The 18342-nt window shown below is 41.5% G+C and overlaps 1 protein-coding gene across 2 annotated transcripts; it reads left to right on the forward strand.

The window, feature by feature from the left end:
- Positions 1-358: 358 nt before the first annotated feature.
- Positions 359-7747, forward strand: EIF3G (eukaryotic translation initiation factor 3 subunit G; the record flags this gene model as incomplete). 2 transcript variants are annotated; one of them, XM_081320346.1, is made up of 11 exons in its annotated part: positions 359-493; positions 2027-2073; positions 2822-2926; positions 3034-3122; positions 3588-3647; positions 5670-5774; positions 6064-6253; positions 6330-6437; positions 6560-6696; positions 6834-6940; positions 7637-7747. In XM_081320346.1, the coding sequence occupies exons 1-11, from the start codon at positions 474-476 to the stop codon at positions 7650-7652; spliced, it is 984 nt and encodes a 327-aa protein (XP_081176472.1). In that variant the 5' UTR covers positions 359-473. The 2 variants fall into 2 exon arrangements, with proteins under 2 accessions (XP_081176472.1, XP_081176473.1); XM_081320347.1 differs by lacking the exon at positions 7637-7747 and having other exon boundaries at positions 6834-6944.
- Between the last annotated feature and the right edge of the window lie 10595 nt (positions 7748-18342).

Raw genomic sequence — 18342 nt, forward strand, 5'->3', positions numbered from 1 at the left:
CATTATGGTTAGGTTAGGTGTGAATCCAGTTACTGTATGACCGCACATACCCTTACTCAGGAACCAAAAAATGAGCAATGGGCAAACATTCACTCATATAGAGGATTTTGTAGTTTATTCGTATATTCAAACCAGTCGCTCTGAATTTAGTATGTTCTTTCAATCACGGTGGGGCAACATAATATGTGTTGGTTTAAACTATATATTATTGCAAAAGTATCAATGCAGGGAACTAATGCTTTAAGTGATTCTCACGGACAATCTTCTCTCCTGTCACGTGTCTGAACTATCACACAGGCGAAACTGAGCACAATTCCGCCTGTGTCGAGCAGCAGAACTACACCTCCCAGGATGCCTCGTGTCTCTTGCGGCGCTCTATTGTGCGTCACGCTTATGCGTTGCGGCACCCACTTCCTGCTCTCGAGTCAGGCCTGGGTTGTTTGACTCCGGTTGCTGTTCTTCCATCGGCGACGATGCCAACCGGCGATTACGAGTGAGAACAGCCAGCAGGGGGTTGGGGGGATTGGTAGGGGGGCAGGTGTTGCCTGGGCATGGCAAGGGAGGGAAGGCACTGGGGAAGGCGCACACGTGTCGCCGCCTGTTATCCGAAAGGTAGACAAACCTAGAAACATCTCTGTGTGAATTCACACATGCACAGGTCCGTGCATCTAGCGTATTCCTGCTTTACGTGCATGAAAGGCTGGGATACGAACTCTCGACTGAGTCGGGCCTCCACTCCGCGCGCGCCATTGCGCGGCAGTCAAGACGAGAGCCAAGCGGAGAACAAAAAGTCAACCTGAGGAGTTCGGGAAAGACTTTCCCTCGCCTCGTATTTATTAATGCAGCATCTACGCTGAACGTTTTCTAAAGACCTGTGTGGTTGCTAGTTCAGTAATATAAACAAAAATTAAATGGAGGGAGAAAGTAGCGATGTAAAAAAAAGCCTGCCACGAATTCCCACCGATGCACCCTGCATAGGAAGTGCAGTCCCTTGGGAAAGGGGGCGAAGTGCTGAGCGTGACCCCATTTTCATTGAGGGGAGCTAAACCTTTGGGTGCTTCCACTTCTTTTGTGGAATGGCGATTCCCATGATGAACTGGTATGGTCAAAAAAAAAGCAACCTCCATGTTTTAATGTAGGAACTAAAGTGGAAGCCTCTTTCCAACCCAACTAGTTTTTTCCCCTATATATTGTTTTACACAGTAGCATAATCTCCATGTGTAAGTTATAAGTAGTCCCTCCCAAATTACGCACTGAAAAGTGTTTTTGTGCAGTGTATTGGCATCTGATGTGAATAAGATGAGTTTTCAGAAGTAAGAAAACAAGTACAGTGTGGATAGAAAATGTAAGTGGTAATTGTGTGAATGGGTTGGAGGATGTGAAAGCTGCCATTTCAGAAGATCCACTGACAATGCTTTATATTATTGTTACCAGATTTTTATCCCACCTTTTTGTATATAGTTCAGTGTGAATATACCTAACATGCCAGTATCCTATTTTTTCCCCAGAACGAAAACCTTGTGAATTGGGTTGGGCTGAAAGAGGGTGACTGGCCCAAAGTCACCAAACTGTCTTTCATGCCTAAGGCAGAACTAGAATTCACAGTCCCCTGACTTCTAGGCTAATGCTTAAACCACCAAACAAACTGGCTCTTTGTGATGGAACTAAAGTTTGAGGACAAAGGAAAACAGGGTTAGGAGACACAACACATGACTTTGGAATAAAGAAGAAAGAGAAAATAACAGCAGTTCACCAAAATAGATATTTTGATTAAACCTCTAAAATGTTTAAACCTGGAATTATTATTTTATTACAAACTAAAGTATGTTCAGAAATAACTTTTATTTCTTGCTATCCAAAGAAGGAAGTGTGCACTTGGTGGAAATGAGTTAAAATGGAATCCAGAGCATATTGAGTAACAGAATAAGTACTACATATGAGAGACCAGTCCTAGAATTATGAAATTGAGGAAGGATACATATATTTATGAGATAGGTGCCTAACTTGATATTTTTATCTCTTTTAGCTCCAAGCCCAGTTGGGCAGATCAAGTGGAAGAAGAAGGAGATGATGGTGAGAGATTTAATGTGCATTTAATTGGCCCTTTGCTTAGCCAAGAGTAACTTTTTGTTTCCCTGATGGGTTTTATCTCACAAAATCTCTCCATCTGTCCCTTTTGGAATCTTATACTGAGATTTCAGTAAGAAGCAATGTCAAGAAAACCTCCCTACTATTAATTTACTTTAAAAGCTATCTGACTTTGGCAAGTTACGTAAATCCCAACGTTTTTCAGCCCTTTATAACTTCAGTCTCCTTGCATGTTTCCATTACTATGGTGGGTGGGGTTTGGTTTTGTTATTTGCATTTGCATTCTTCAGAAAATTTATATGGACAGTTCTTCTGATTTTATTCCCTACCAACATTGTAAGGCTGATATTGATACTTTCTTTCTGGATAAGTTAAATCGACAAGCAGTATGTTCCATTGGATAACAGTGAAGCTGAACAGTAGGAAAGATCGGCTCAAATACAAATTTAGTCCTGAATTGTTGTTGTTGTTAGCTGCGAAGTCGTGTCCGACCCATCGTGACCCTATGGACTACGTTCCTCCAGGCCTTCCTGTCCAGTCCTGAATTACACATGTCTAAATGGCTATATTTGGGGCTTTTAAAATATTGCAGAACTTATACTTCTATGTACGTAGAGTATTATTACTCATTTATTTTGAATGAATCTACTTGGCTTCCAAATTGATAAATCCTTGGCTGCTTAATTTGCTGTAACAGAGAAGTTTATGAACTCCTTATACTTTTCCATCACAGATAAATGCATTACCAGTGACCTGCTCAAAGATATTCCCCTGACGGATGTGTTGAGCGGAAATGGAGGTGTAACTGTGGTCATCGAGCCAGAACTTATAAAAGGAGGTAGGAACTACATTTGCATCTATCCGAATGTCGGGGGGAAGCAAAACATGAAGTGTCTCCAGTTCCCCAAATGTGAATCTTTGCAACTTCCTACACACCTTTTGCAGAGCCCCTCCCACCTCCCAAAGAAGTTGTGAATGGAAACATTAAGACTGTGACTGAGTACAGAGAAGAGGAAGATGGCCGTAAGGTGAAGGTGAGTGGAGAGCAAGATTGAGGGGCAGGCGTCTCCTTCATCTTCCTCACTCCGGGTCTCCCAGTCATCTCTTGACTCATTGTTTGCTATTTAGCAGGGCCTGTGACAGTGATCCCCATTTTCATTGCTAATTGCCTTTCTTTAGTGAAGAGGAGTAATTCTTCCCCATTTGTTATATATTTTTATTGTCCTGTGGCAGAATTGGCTATACTTGCTTGCTGCTTGTTCTCTCCTGGTTTGAAGATGCTGATGCGGCTTCACCTTTTTCCTCTTTCCTTTCCTCGTGGCCCTTGTCTGCAAACTCAGAGAAGTAGGCTTTGGGGTGCAGGCTACTAATACCTTCAGCTTAGTTGTATGGTGAAACTTACATATGCAAAAATATTGATGATCCTGCAGATTATCTCCGTTTTTTTTCCTGCTAATTCCCACCCGAGCACTTTGTGATCAGTTGCTGTTCTTTCACAGATCATCCGCACCTTTAGAATTGAGACTCGTAAGGCCTCCAAGGCTGTGGCAAGGCGAAAGGTGAGCCCTCTGACAGATGAACGTGGCTCTTGCTTCCTGGACTGCTGAAATACATAAGATTTCTCTGTTGTAACCCGCAGCGCTCAGCAAGTCTCGTTTTGTGGTTTGCAAGGGATGACCCTGGGGAAGAGCTTTAGTTCAATGTGTTCTTTATAGGTAGTCCTCGAATTACAACCACAGTTGAGACCAGAATTTTGTTTGTTAAGTGAGTCACATGCAATTTTGTGACCAGTTGTTGCTTTTTTTTGCCATGATTGTGAAATGAGTCACTGCAATTAAGTGAATCAAGTGGTTGTTAAAAGAATCGGGCATCTCCCATTGACTTTGTTTATTGGGAAGGTTGCAAATGGCGATCCCAGGACGTTGCAGCCATCATAAATACAAGATGGTTGCCAATTTCCCAAAGGTTGATCACATGGAGATGCAGTGGTTGTTAAGTGTGAGAAACGGTTATAAGTCACTTTTTTATATTTATTGTTTTATCATAGAAAATAAAATACAAAACAGTAAAACAAACAAAATGAAACAAAACCCTAACAACAAAAAGGGAAAAAAATAGTGTACAAAAAAGAAGAAAAAGTGATAAATTAAATTTAACATTTAACATGTAGGCTCCACATTACACTAATCTTCAAATCACTTTGTTATTATATTTAGCGTGTTGAAAGTCTACAGACAGTTTCCATTCTCTCATAAAGTCTAGTCCATTATCTCTAATCAAGTTAATTTCGCCATCTTTGCTAGTTCAGTCAATTTCAAAATCCATTCTTCAACAGTTGGCATCTCTTTTTCTTCCAGTGTTTGGCAAGTACAGTCCTTGCAGCCGTCACCATGTGAAGGAATAGCATTCCAAATTGTTTTTCAATTGTCTTGTCCATCATATCTAAAAAAAAAAGCTTTAGCTTTCATTAATATTAGCATCTTAATTTTTTTTGCATTGTCATTGTTATGTTTATCCAGTATATTTTCATATACTTGCAAGACCACCACATATGATAAAATGAACCTGGATTCATTTTGATTACATTTCCAGCACTTGTTAGAAATCCCTTTACACATTTACACATTTTCGTTAGTCTATCTGGGGTTAAGTACTATCATTTTGTAGAATTCTTCTTTCAAACTATAATTTAATGTGATTCGTCCATACATTCTCCCATTTATCTAGCATTATATTATACCCCCAAAAATTGTCTATTTTACCATATATTTAATGTATTCATCTTCTAGTTCATCTTAAGTAATATTTTACATACTTTAGAAATCAAGTGGTCATCGCCAGAACATAAATTAACATGCAATTCAGATGAAAACAAAACTTTATCAAATTTAAATCTTTCAAAAATTATATAATAATTAAACCAATCACAAGCAAATCCTTCACTTACTAGTTCTCTTGTCTTTATCTTAAATCCCTCATTTTCAAATGTCTCAATATGTCATCCATTTACGTTCCAAAATTATCTCTCTTCTGTGTAAGTGCTTCATGAAGCGATAACCAAAGTGGCACTTTGGTGAGTCACTTTTTTTTCAGTGCCGTTGTAACTTTGAACAGTCACTAAACAAATGACTGTAAGTCAGGGACTACCTGTATTTTATTTTATTTATATAGCTCCCTATCTCACGTATATCACTCTAGATGGAATATAATAAAACAAACAGTATAAAACAACAATTATTTATTTATTTATTTATTTTAATTCCATTTATATCCCGCCCTTCTCCGAAGACTCAGGGCGGCTTACAATGTGCATTATGAAGTTATTTGGCCATCCTTTTGTTATGGGATGTATTCACAATATTCTCATATTGGTCTGTTTTATTTTCTTTATAAATATAAATTTGATTTCAGTGCTCCCACTCAGTTCCAATCCATATGCTCTGAAAGTTGAACCTGCTTGCTGAGGAATCAAGAGTGCAGCCTATGGGTGACCCTTCAAGTCCTTTCATGCTGCCATTTTCTCCCAGGAAATCACCAAGGAGGAAGAAAACATTATTCAACCTTTTTGTTGTTCTCCTTAGAACTGGAAGAAATTTGGCAACTCTGAGTTTGATGCTCCTGGCCCAAATGTGGCTACTACGACTGTGAGCGATGATGTCTTTATGACTTTCATAACCAGCAAGGAGGTGAGTGGTGGCATGCAGAACATCAGTCATTCTGTAATTATTTTTCCCTGGAATTCTGGCAGTTGCCGTCACAGTATCTCTCGAGAGTGCCAGATTGCACTCAAAAGTTAGTGGAGGGATGGTTAGAGAAATGGGTGCATTCCTTTTGCATTGTTCTGCAGAGGTTGTAATAGCTATGCTTATTCACATTTTGGCATATGTGAAGAAGATAGACATTTGAATAGATTCAGGAGAGGGAAAGGGAGTCAGATAAGCTTTTACTCATTTATCTGTCATTTTGCTTTTCCAGGACTTGAATTGCCAGGAGGAGGAAGACCCTATGAACAAGCTAAAAGGGCAGAAGATTGTATCATGCCGTATCTGCAAGGGCGATCACTGGACCACTCGCTGCCCTTATAAAGACACGCTGGGGCCCATGCAGAAGGAACTAGCTGAGCAGCTGGGTCTTTCCACAGGCGAAAAGGAGAAACTCCCTGGAGGTGAGAGCTGCAAAGGTCAGGGACAGTGGAGGGCAGCTGTGCACAAACTTTTGCTTAAGCCTCATTTTGTTTCCAGAACCAGAGCCTGCTCAGGCTCAGCAGAACAAGACTGGGAAGTATGTCCCGCCCAGCCTGAGAGATGGAGCCAGTCGCAGAGGGGAGTCCATGCAGCCAAATCGCAGAGGTGAGTTTCTGCAAAGGAAAGCTGGCTCTAAGTCTGCTGTGTCCTAGCAGCAGCACGTATTGGCGTGGGCACCAGCATCCAGTCCCTCAGCTTCTTCTTCGTCTTTTCACTCCCGCCCGTAGCTGATGACAATGCCACCATTCGTGTGACCAATCTGTCTGAGGACACCCGGGAGACTGACCTTCAGGAGCTCTTCCGTCCTTTCGGATCCATCTCCCGCATTTACCTGGCCAAGGACAAAACCACTGGTCAATCCAAGGTAAGGGAGGGATAAGTGGGATGGGAGAAAACACACACTTTGCATAGGCGAAAAGGAGAAGCTTCCTGCAGACTGGCAACGTTCTCCCCCCCCCTTGCTTGCTTCTTCTTGTGGCTCTTCCAATTGCTTTCCTGCAGGGCTTTGCCTTCATCAGCTTCCATCGCCGTGAGGATGCTGCCAGGGCTATTGCAGGAGTGTCTGGCTTTGGTTACGATCACCTGATCCTAAATGTGGAATGGGCCAAGTAAGTAAATGTCTGATGCCATGAGTACCTTTTGCCCTTAATGTCCACTTTTAAAATCTCTAGGGAAATGAGTTGTTAGTTTTTCAAAGCTCGTTAGCTTTTGTTATGTTATGCTTGGCCCAGTGGTCCAGTACACCTCAAAACAGCCCCCAACTCTTTTATTGGGAAATTTCTCTTGTCCAGCTTTTGCAGATAGTCATAGAAGCCTCTGTGCCCCTCCTCTTCCCCTGGAGATAGCATCTGCAGGACTCTAGAATTAAAAATAAATGTTTAAAAATATTGCAAAGCTTGTACATTTCCAACTTCATGGAAAGAGCAAAATCTCATTAGATTTTAAGCGAGAATGTCCACATTTTGTGAATTACTTTTAAAAGGAGAATGACATGCTTATCATCTCTCACTTGCGGATCATAAATTGATCTTAAAATGGAAATTACAAGTTCAGAGTTTTCTTGAGGGACCTCTAATTGCATGGAATTTTTTCTGCAAAATTACTTTGATGCTTCTGTGATCAGCCTCCTCTGTTCTCTGGACATTTTTCTGCCCTTGCCAAAGATAGAAATTAATTTTATTTTAATATGCTGAAAATTATTCATTTCAGTGAGTGTTATATTTTCAGAATCTTTTTCATCAGAGGTCAAACAACGGCTTAACTTTGCTTGTTAAATTACTAAAACACCTTTTCTTTCCCTCCAGACCTTCCACCAACTGAAGTCTTCTGCCCTGCCTTTGTTTTTGGCTTTGGAAATGACCAGGTTCTATTGTTAACTGGAGATACAAGTCTCTAATAAAAATTCATTGCAGCCTTGTCTGTGTTGTGTCAGCCCTGTTAAGTTAGAATATCATTCTTGAATTCCTAGTCTTACCAATCACTAAAAAACCCTTTTTACTTCCTATTTGTTAAATAGGGTCTGGTTTATTTTATTATTGCTGCATATGTTATTAAATATTGCCTTGGATGACAAGCTCCTACACTTCTTAACAATGTATGATTGCAACTGTATTAGTTTGTGGAGCAAAAAAATATCCCAAGATAAGAGTTACATGGGAATTTAGCAAAGAACGTCTCAAACATGGCAGTGTAATGTTCCCCTAAAATGATAGATGAACACGTCCCCACACAGTCCAGGGGACAAAACTAATTATTTCATTGGAGTAAAGATTGGGCAAGTAATAAATCATTAATAATTGCAATTCAATCAGTGTAACACCTGCCTATGACGGAGAGGTACAGATTTTGCAGAATGCGGAAAGGAAAATAGTTACATAGAGTACCACCCCCACTGAAATGAGTGTCTCCACTTTGCACATTTTCAGCATCAGAGTGTTGCTATTGAGATGGGTGGCATAAATAATGGCCCCATTGGAAACACTGTTTAGGGTTTGGATTGTGTGGCAATCCAAAACCAAAAACCAGTAGGAATGAGCTATGAGGCCAATAGATGGGGCTGTTGCTCATCAGAGATGCTTGCTATGCGTTGGAAGGATTCTTCTTTCGTTTAAAAGGTTTTGCCCTTAAGAGTTGATTTCTAATGATTTCCTGGACACGTCCTTGCAGGGTTTTTTGGCAAAGATTTCAGAAGTGGTTTCTCATTGCTCTGCTTCCTAGGACTGAGAGTGTGACTGGCCTAAGGCTTTGAGCCTAAGAAGGGTCTCCTGGTTTCTAATTGGTACCTTAACCACGATATAAAACTGGCTGTCACTCTTTTAAGACAAAATTCAGTGTGGAGAAACTGAGGACCAGAGTTGAGATGGCCATATATCAGAATGACAAGAGTTGGAAGGGACCTTGGAGGTCTCCTAGTCCAGCCCCCTTCTCAAGCAGGAAACCCTATACCAGACATGTCAAACACAAGGCCCGGCCCGCGAAGTGGTTTCATGCGGCCCGCAAAGCCATCCTGGAAACAGTGAGGGAACGGCCCCCACTGCCTTGGCCCTGGCCCAGAGACCCCCCTCCTGCCAGAGACCCTCAGATCTGTCCCATTCCTGCCCAGGCCTCCATAGGCACCCTTGATGCGAACGATGTAGAGCTGGCCATGTCCACCCAGTAAGCCATATGCACTTTAGCCACGCCCACCCAGTAGGCCACACCCACCTGGCCCCCTGAGGGCAACTGCAATGCTGATGCGGCCCTCGATGAAATTGAGTTTGACACCCCTGCCCTATACCATTGGACAAATGGTTTTGCAATCTCTTTTTAAAAACCTCCAGTGTTGGAGTACTCACAACTTCTGGAGGCAAGTCGTTCCACTATCAGCCACACTACAGTATTCCACTTAGAAGTTGGGCATGTGATGAATAAAGAAAGGAACAACATAAACATTCAGGCTGATAAAATGGAGTGGAAAAAAATGACTTGTACAACTTGTAGAAGAAGAAACAATGTTAATGTTAATTTAATTTGTATACCGCAGGGCAATACATAATAAAAAACAATACAAAAATTAAAAAGCCATTAAACCATTATGCCCATAAAATTAATACATATTAAAATTAAAACTATTTATAAAAACCCAACCCCATCCCGTCAGACCAGGCCAGCTTGTTCGAAAAAGAAGGTTTTGAGATCGCGCCGGAAGGAGCGAAGGTTGGGGGCCATCCGGAGCTCAACCGGCAAGCGGTTCCAAAGGTCTGGTGCGCCCACAGAGAACGCTCTCCCCCTGGGGGCCACCAATCGGCATTCTTTGATCGGCGGCACCCTGAGGAGGCCCTCTCTGTGGGAGCGCACTGGACGGAGGGAGGTTGACGCCGGCCGCAGGTGTTGCCGTAGGTAATCCGGACCCATGCCATGAAGGGCTTTGTAAGATAAAAGCATATGGAGCCGTATGTCCAATCTTTTGATGAGAAGTAATAGATGGTCAAGGAGAGCCAGGAGAAGGCATAGAGGAAGTCACTGATAGCAAGGCTGAAGGAATAGACAGTGCCTACATTCCACTTGTGTTGAAAAGCCCGAATGCAGTAGATTGTGATGCCATTCCCAACAGTAGCCAGAAAGGAATTGTATTAACAGGATGACCCAGATTTGTTCCTGGAAGGAGTACAAAACATTCTGACAAATCAGTTCTGTTTCCCTGCTTCACTTGTGTTCACATCTCCAGATAATCCCATGGGTTTCTAAGCAAATACTACACAGATAGACCTTGTTTGGAAAACACAAGCAGGACTGGCAAATGGTCATCAAGCAAAATGGTCACTAAATAAAAGTGCTTATGATCCTCAGCTTTTGCTTTGCAGACCTGTTGAAGGTCATAAATGCAGGGACTAGACGCAAAGTTTCTGTTTTGTTACCATTGTTAACTGAAGTGTTGCCAAATGAGGCAGTTGCTAAATGAATGGTTAGCATATATATGGCTAAAATCTTTGCTAGGCAGACAAGGTACAGCAACAAAATCTAACTGATAATAATGAATAGCAACCCACTTTTAATTCGCCTCTGGCAGTTAGAATATTGTATTTATAATTCTCAACCTTGTTGCATTCCCATATAAACCATGGCTTATGAGGGTACTGCAAAAATGCAGCACGTATTAGAAAGTATAGAAAACCGTGGACTGTAGTGGATCAAATGGGCAAAGGCTTGGTCCCCCAAAGTTATTGCTCAGATAATGGGATGTCTTTTTCAGTAAAGCTTTGGTCTCAAGTTGCTTGTGAGCATCTCAAGAAGACTGGACTGGACTAGAGAGGCCTTGCTCACAGCACAGGATTCAGATCATTTTAGTGCTGACTTCATAATGGATTTTTATATAAGGGGGGATACTTAACTGACATGAGGATTTGCAAAGCTAACGCAGAAGTTCTGATTCCTGTGGTATTAAAAATATTGTTTGTTTTTTATAAAATGTATTAAGAATGCAGAATCTAAATCATCAAGGAAAACGATGCACATTGTATAATCTTACAAGAATCTTCCCGCCCACCCTAATCCAAAGCCAAGGAGGCGTGCCATATTTAAAACAACTTTTTAAGTGAGCTCTGAATAGGAGCCATCTGGAAAGAAGTTGTTCCAGCAGATAGATAGAGTGACTATCTGTTTTGTGGGCAGGAAAAGCCCTCTCAAGGGTGCAGTGACAGGAGCGTGTCTCACATCTTACCCCCAAGCTGCATTGACATCCAATTGCCTTCTGGGACCAATGCAGTAATTTGGTATATATCCATATAGAGCTAAGCCTCCTCCTGCTTAGAACAGCTTCCTCCATATGTTGCAGACAAGGAGATACGTAATTCCAGTACTGGCCTAAAAAGAAGTTCACTTAGGACTGTCTTGGGATAGTTCACCTTGTCAGTCTAGTCACTCTCGTCATTACATAACATGTAATACAGTGGAAGGTTGAGAACCAGCTGGGAATTTCAGTAATAAGTTCAGTAAATTTTGAAGAATAATCCTTTGTCTGCTTATCATTTTTTACTGGGTTTGTAAAAAGATGTTGAGGTTCTGGCATAGTGCAGAAAAGAGGAACAAAGATGATTGGGGGAGGCTGTAGACTAAAACATATGAAGAATTGTTGCAGGAATTGAATTTGTGTAATCTAGTGAAGGGACGCGGTGGCTCAGTGGGTTAGGATGCTGAGCTTGTCGATCAGATGGTCGGCAGTTTGGCGGGTCGAATCCCGAGTGCCGCGTAACAGAGTGAGCGCCTGTTACTCGTCCCAGCTTCTGCCCACCTAGCAGTTCGAAAGCACGTAAAAATGCAAGTAGAAAAATAGGGACCACTCCGGTGGGAAGGTAACAGCGTTCCGTGCGCCTTTGGCGTCTAGTCATGCCGGCCACATGACCACGGAGACGTCCTCGGACAAACGCTGGCTCTTCGGCTATGAAACGGAGATGAGCACCGGCCCCTAGAGTCGGAAACGACTAGCACGCATGTGCGGGGGAACCTTTACCTTTACCTTAATCTAGTGAAAAGAGGGTAAAGGAGACATAATAGCAATGTTTCGATATTTGAGGGGCTGCCACAAAGAAGAGGGAGTCAACCTATTTTTCAAAGCACCAAAAGGTGAAACAAGAGACATTGGATGGAAACTAAACAAGGAGAGAAGCAACTTAGAACTAAGGAGAAATTTCCCAACAGTGAGAACAATAAACCAATAGAATGGCTTGCCTTCAGAAGTTGTGGAGATTTTTAAGAAGAGATTGGACAAACATTTGAGCATTGGACTAGAAGACCTCCAAGTTCCCTTCCAACTCTGTTATTCTGTATAATGTTCTGTCATAATCTCATTCTTTCAGTGTTATCATATGTTCTCTACACTGCCTTTTCAGCCACTCCCACACCTGAAGCCCTTATAAATAGAAGAGCACTGACCAAAGCCACTGCAGATGTTACCTAGCCTGGTAATGAAACGTTTGGAAACCAACCCGCAAGCTCAGAGAACGAACCTTCGCGCTTATCTTACAAGGTGCTTAAACTTGCGTTTGATCCTTTCTGTGGCCAATATTCTAAAAGCACTTCTAGTAGTCAGGCTTGTCAGTACACGGGAAGAATGACTTACTTGCTGCCTGTCTTTGTAGTGCGTTAAGAGCAGGCATGTGTAATCATTTGTTGAGGTCCTCACTGAGGCCACCTCTCCCCCTCCCTCCCTCCCTCCTCCTCAACCTCTCTCTCTCTCTCTCTCTCTCTCTCTCTCTCTCTCTCTCTCTCTCTCTCTCTCTCTCTCTCTCTCTCTCTCTCTCTCTCTCTCTCTTCTTTTGACATTGACAGTGGCATGGGAAATATTTCATAGAGGGCTTCAGAAAATGATAAAGGTGATCCAGAACTTCTGTGAGTGCAACATTTCCCTGTGATTCATTAACATGGCTGTTTCCTTTGGCTCCAAAGCATAGGCAGATAACTTACCTCAGCTTGCAAAGCACTGTATTACAGTTTAGGATCATTTTCTTATCCAAAGCATTAAGCCCGGGGAAGAAGGGTTGAAAACCATACGGAACAGAATATGATCCCAGAGTTGGATGAACGGCCCTGGACAATTGCCTGGCCTTTCAGCCCTCCCCCTACTCTCTGAGTTCCATTGTTGAACCACTTTGTATGGGTTTCAGATAATTAATCATAACCCTTAAAGGAACAGTTAAACCCCTGCCTCTCGTTCCGCCAGTGGACTGTTATGATAAAGTGCTCTTGCCAACTCTTCTAAAATAACTGGGACATGGAGATTATCCTGCCTGTAAAGCCAGTGCTGGGAAATCGTGTTATTATCATTTTAGCTGTCACCACCACCACTCAGAAAAGTTTCCACTATTGATTTACCTGGAGCAAGCTGGTGCACAAGATTGGCACACATTTTCCAGGTTCCTGTAAATGCAGAAGGCCTACAAGAAAGTGACCTAGGACAATGTATGATAGAGAATAGGGGTGAAAGATCTTCAGAACGTACCAAGCTGCAAGAGGAAATAGCTAGCTCGACCGCAGAAGTACCAGAAGGGGTTTCAGAGTGGGGAATGGAAAGATTTGAGCTGCAAAATATGTAGCTGCAACAGGAAATTGCTAGCTTAGCCACAGGCGAGGGTCATATAAATTGTGATAAGCAACTGATATTCTGAAAAATAGGTGGTTTTTCTGAGAAGTAAGAAGTGGGTCACAGTGATAAGCAAAGCACATAGAATAGAATACTACATATTAATTGACACGTCTTATGTATATAATCTGCTAATTATAATGCACATGCAATATGTGACTCATGGAGGGTCTCAGGAAACATGTAGGAGGCAGTCAAAAGAGAATGTAACCTCAGTACCTAGGCCAATGGGGAATGAGGAAGAATGGGCTGCCTGTGTAGGGAATGTATAAAGATGTTGTTTTGAGATAATGAACTTTGGAGAGAACCAAGCTATGATAGCTTGTTCCTGCTTATTACAATAAACAAAACAAAAAGGTCTTCACTGTGTCTTGGCTGGTTATTGGTCAGGCAAATTTGCCACTGATTGTGAAGGAAAGTAGCTGAGAGCATATAACAATGAAGAACCGGAGCACCTGAAAAAAAACCAATTGTATCCTGACCTACTTCACATCTGCCCAGAGCTCACCTTTGCAGAACCTCTCACAGTGCTTTAAACAACTAGTACTGTGCTACAAGTGAGGGATTGCCTCTCCTCTCATCCCTACAATCTGAGTCAGCATCAAACCTCTTGTGGCCAAAACCTGGCTCTGCTAAGACAACCAAAACACTTCAAAGATACAGATATATTAGATGTAAACAGTAAAACAGTATATATCAAACTCCCAGCAAAGCATTGGCAGTTTATTGAGAGCCTTGTTGAAAAGGAGAACCACAACTTATATACCTTTGGTCAACTACATTTCAAAGACAAGTCAAAGGAAAAAGGCAGACAGAGTGGAAATTACAGCATGACGTTGGGATGTTTTGATAAACCCATCTGGATAAACTTATTTATCCCTTCCTATTAAATAATCATGCTAGCCATACTATGACCCCATAGGTCTGGTAGTGAATGCAGTTCACATATCCATCTGGGAGGGGGGGTGACTTTTACCACCATATAGGACAAACAATACTTGGCTCATGCCTATTTGTCAGATGCCATGTTATATCTGTCGGGCATGTCAAACATCTGTTCATCCTTTCCTGGCGTAGTATTAAACATTATCAAGTCTGCTCAGGGGGCCTGCCTTCACATTCCACTAATTGCAGCAGAAATATGCCTCATTAGCTGTGTTTCATGTTCTCAAAATGCCACCCTTGCTCATCTGTAGCCCTCACAGCAACAACCCAATTAGTCTTTGGCTATGCCATTTTTGAAATAGTATCTCACTCTTCTCCCAGTACAAGCCTCGCTGTACTATCTATGATGCCTCATTGATGTTGGCGATGATGTACAGAGGTTGGCATCTTCCTAGCTCCCACTAACTGTAGGCATGTCCCTTCCTTGGTGGGCATTGCCCTCCAGGAACATTCTTGCTTCAGCTTTAGATTAGAGTAATAACCTGCCTCAGCATCCACCACAATTACAGTAGTAACCAAAATTGTGGAAACCTTTTGGGAAAAGTGTATTTTTGAGGTTTGATGGCTAATAACACCACTTTTTTTTCAGTAGTACCATAAAATTATATAACAATGGAAAGATAATTTAATCAAGAATATAATGCAACATAGTTTTTTCAATTATCTGTACGGTATTCTATGTAAAGTTGTAGCCAAATAACCAGAAAAAGGAAGCACAACTTGCTTAGGTTGATATCAGGTAGCTTTCCTTCATCTGATCGTAGCCAATCAGCGTGAGTGTTTAGAGAGTCAATCAGATCACAGTAGGATCATCTTGTTTTGATGATGTCATCTTGTTTTGGCAATGAGTCAATCAGATCACAGTAGGATTCAGTTATTGATGTCATGTATTGAAGCTGAGAGAAGGACATTTGTCAGTGTGTTATGTGATCACTATCAAGTTGGTTGGGGTTTTTTTCTTTCATTTAGTGAGCTTGTAAAACATAATAAAATTAAAGTAATGCTGCAAAGAGTTGACTGGTTGTCCAGAAAGCGATGTAAAATAGTATTATTAAGTGAACAAGGCTACAGTTATAAAGAAATTAGAAGAAAAATTGGTGGAATCTTAACCAAAGGTGGCATTTTTACTGTACACTTTTCCTAAAAGGTTTCCACAATTTTGGCCACTACTGTATATTGTTGGGATGTAGGGTGGACAAGATACTCAACATCCCCACTACATCCACTGGAGAAGAACAACATATGTTTATAATCAAAAGAGACAGATGGCCAGGTGGAAGGTTCACCCACAAGTATTATCCCTAATCTTTAGGAGCACCCCTTACCCGCTCATAACATAGGGCAATTATAAAAAGTAAATTATTAACCTACTTCTGGAACTGAGGACTATTTATTTAGCCCCAATTAAATGTGTCTTGGGTAATAGGTCTACTCATTCTCACAGGACTACAGACACAAAAGTCAAAAAGATGTTGAACATAGCAGAAAAAGGGCAAGATGGAGAGGAGAGTGTGGGCTTGGAACAGATCTTCAAAACTCAGAATTGGCATCACCACTTAAATATCTTTTGATGCCCTTTTAGTCATATAGGGATAACCTGACTTAATAACACTTCCTTTTTCCCTTCAGGGAAAAACTCTTCAGCAGTTGAAAGACTGGAAATGGGACTGAGGTTATGGACATCCAATGGGGATACCTTTCTTTATCCCTTCGAGTCAGTGTTGAATCCTAGTGACTGCTGGTCAGATCCCTGCTTCCTTCCTAGGGCTGAGAGAGAGTGACTGGCCCCAAATCACCCAGCTGGCTTTGAGCCTAAGGTGGGACTCGAATTCAAGGTCCTCTGGGTTTCTAGCCTGGTGCCTTAACCCATGGGTCTTCAAACTCGGCCCTTTTATGACTCATGGACTTCAACTCCCAGAATTTCTCAGCCAGGCATACTGGCTGAGGAATTCTGGGAGTTGAAGTCCATGAGTCATAAAAGGGCCGAGTTTGAAGACCCCTGCTTAACCACTACACCAAACTGGTTAATACTAGGTGAATTGCAAAATTACTCCAAATTTGTGAAATAAGCCCTTTCTCATCCAGATACTTTTCAAATGTGCTGGATTACACTCCCAAAAAAGTGTGTTTTTTTGTGTGTCTAGTTCCACATACAAGGCAGTATGGTGGGTAATAGTAGTAAACTATAATCCATGGTCATTTTTCTGTGGTTTAAACAGGACACACGCATGTTATTTCCCATTTCTTTTGTCTCATCTTGTCCTACAGTTGCTGTTAATTTTAAATAGTTATGAAGAATTTTTTTTCTAAAACCTCTAAAAGTTTACAAGGGAAAGTTCTGGCATGGAAAACCATTTTCTTCCTGGGAAAACCATGCTTGGCAAGCTAGCTTTTCTTTCTAACAAACAACCAGTGGCAAAGTGGAAGCTTACCGCAAGGAGGTTGAGGGGTTGGTGAACTGCTGTAAGGAAAACAGCCTAGTTTTAAATACCAGAAAAAACAAAGAGATCATTGTTGATTTCAGAAAAGGCAGGCACAGCCACACTTCTCTATGCATTAATGATTCACCTGTGGAGATGGTTACCAGCATCAAATTCCTGGGTATGCAGCTAATGAGTGGGCTGGCTTGGTTGCTCAACAGTGAGAACCAGCGCTTGCAGCAGCGCCTGCACTTTCTGCGTCGCATGAGAAAAGCTCATCTTCCTTCCCCTGTTCTGACCACTTTCTACAGGGGGACGATTGAGAGCATCCTGTCATACAGCATCACAGTCTGGTTTGGAAGCATCACTGCTTCAGACAGAAAGGAGGTGCAGAGAGTGGTGAGGATGGCCGAAAAGATCATTGGCAGTTCCCTCCCTCCCATCCAGGACATAGCACAGAAGCGTTGCTTGAGCAGGGTCTGTAAGATTATCTGGGACACTAGACATCCTCTTCACAACCTGTTTTCCTTGTTACCTTCTGGGAGGAAGCTTCGTGGTATCCGTAGCAGAACATCCAGATTCAGCCATAGTTTCATTCCATACAGCATTAACCTCGTGAACTCTCAGGCTTCCTCCTTCCGTTATATATTAAAAATGGACAGTGTTTAATATTTTATTGTTATGTATATGCAGGGGTGTGGGTCTATACATATGTTGTATGTAGTGTGTTTTAGGTGTGTGTCATGTATGTGTTTCAATTTGAGAACGGGTAACTAAATTTCATTTTTGATGTGTGCCATTGTGTCCACAGTAAAAAATGGCAATAAAGATTTTCTTACCTTTTCAAGTGTCCTCATCACTGGGGCCCTCTTTGAAGAACAGGAAGTGCTGTGCATTGCTTTCCTTTTGTATGACCAGATAGATCCTTTGACTCAAGTCTCCATATACAGTTGCAAAATCTTGCTAAGACTAGCAGCATTTGAAGGCTTTGAGAGCTCATAACTACAATTATAGTACAAAAAAGGCAAATATTCTATAATCTGTGGGCATGTCCTCACAGTAATTTTAATGAGTTGGCAGAAAAATATGTTGACATAATTGTGCTAGTGATGAAATATGCCCATCTTCCACCTGTAAGGACAGTATCACTCCTTGACATGTTTGCCAAAGTTTGGTGCATTTTGGTCAATCTTGGAGCCATGAGGGAGAGACTGAGAAAGGCACTGCCTTAAGCTGGGGATGAGACAGAAGTAATATCATGAAGCAAGTCTCTTAAAAATGGCTAGCAATTTTGTCATGGGGAAGACAAAATAAAATTAAGAGAATAACTGATGAGATAGGGACATGGTTGTAAACAGTTTTGCTATTTACAGTTATCAGAAAAATTCAATATAGGCAAAAGAATTATGTGATCAAATATTGTAAGACTGTGAAATGGAGTTGTGTTCAAATAATGAACATGTGATTGTTAAAATATATAAACATTTATTATTTGAAACATAACAAATGAATGTATGATAAAGTGGAA

The sequence above is a fragment of the Vipera berus genome (assembly GCF_964194415.1).
Source record: "Vipera berus genome assembly, chromosome: 2".
In the NCBI taxonomy this organism is placed as follows: domain Eukaryota; kingdom Metazoa; phylum Chordata; class Lepidosauria; order Squamata; family Viperidae; genus Vipera; species Vipera berus.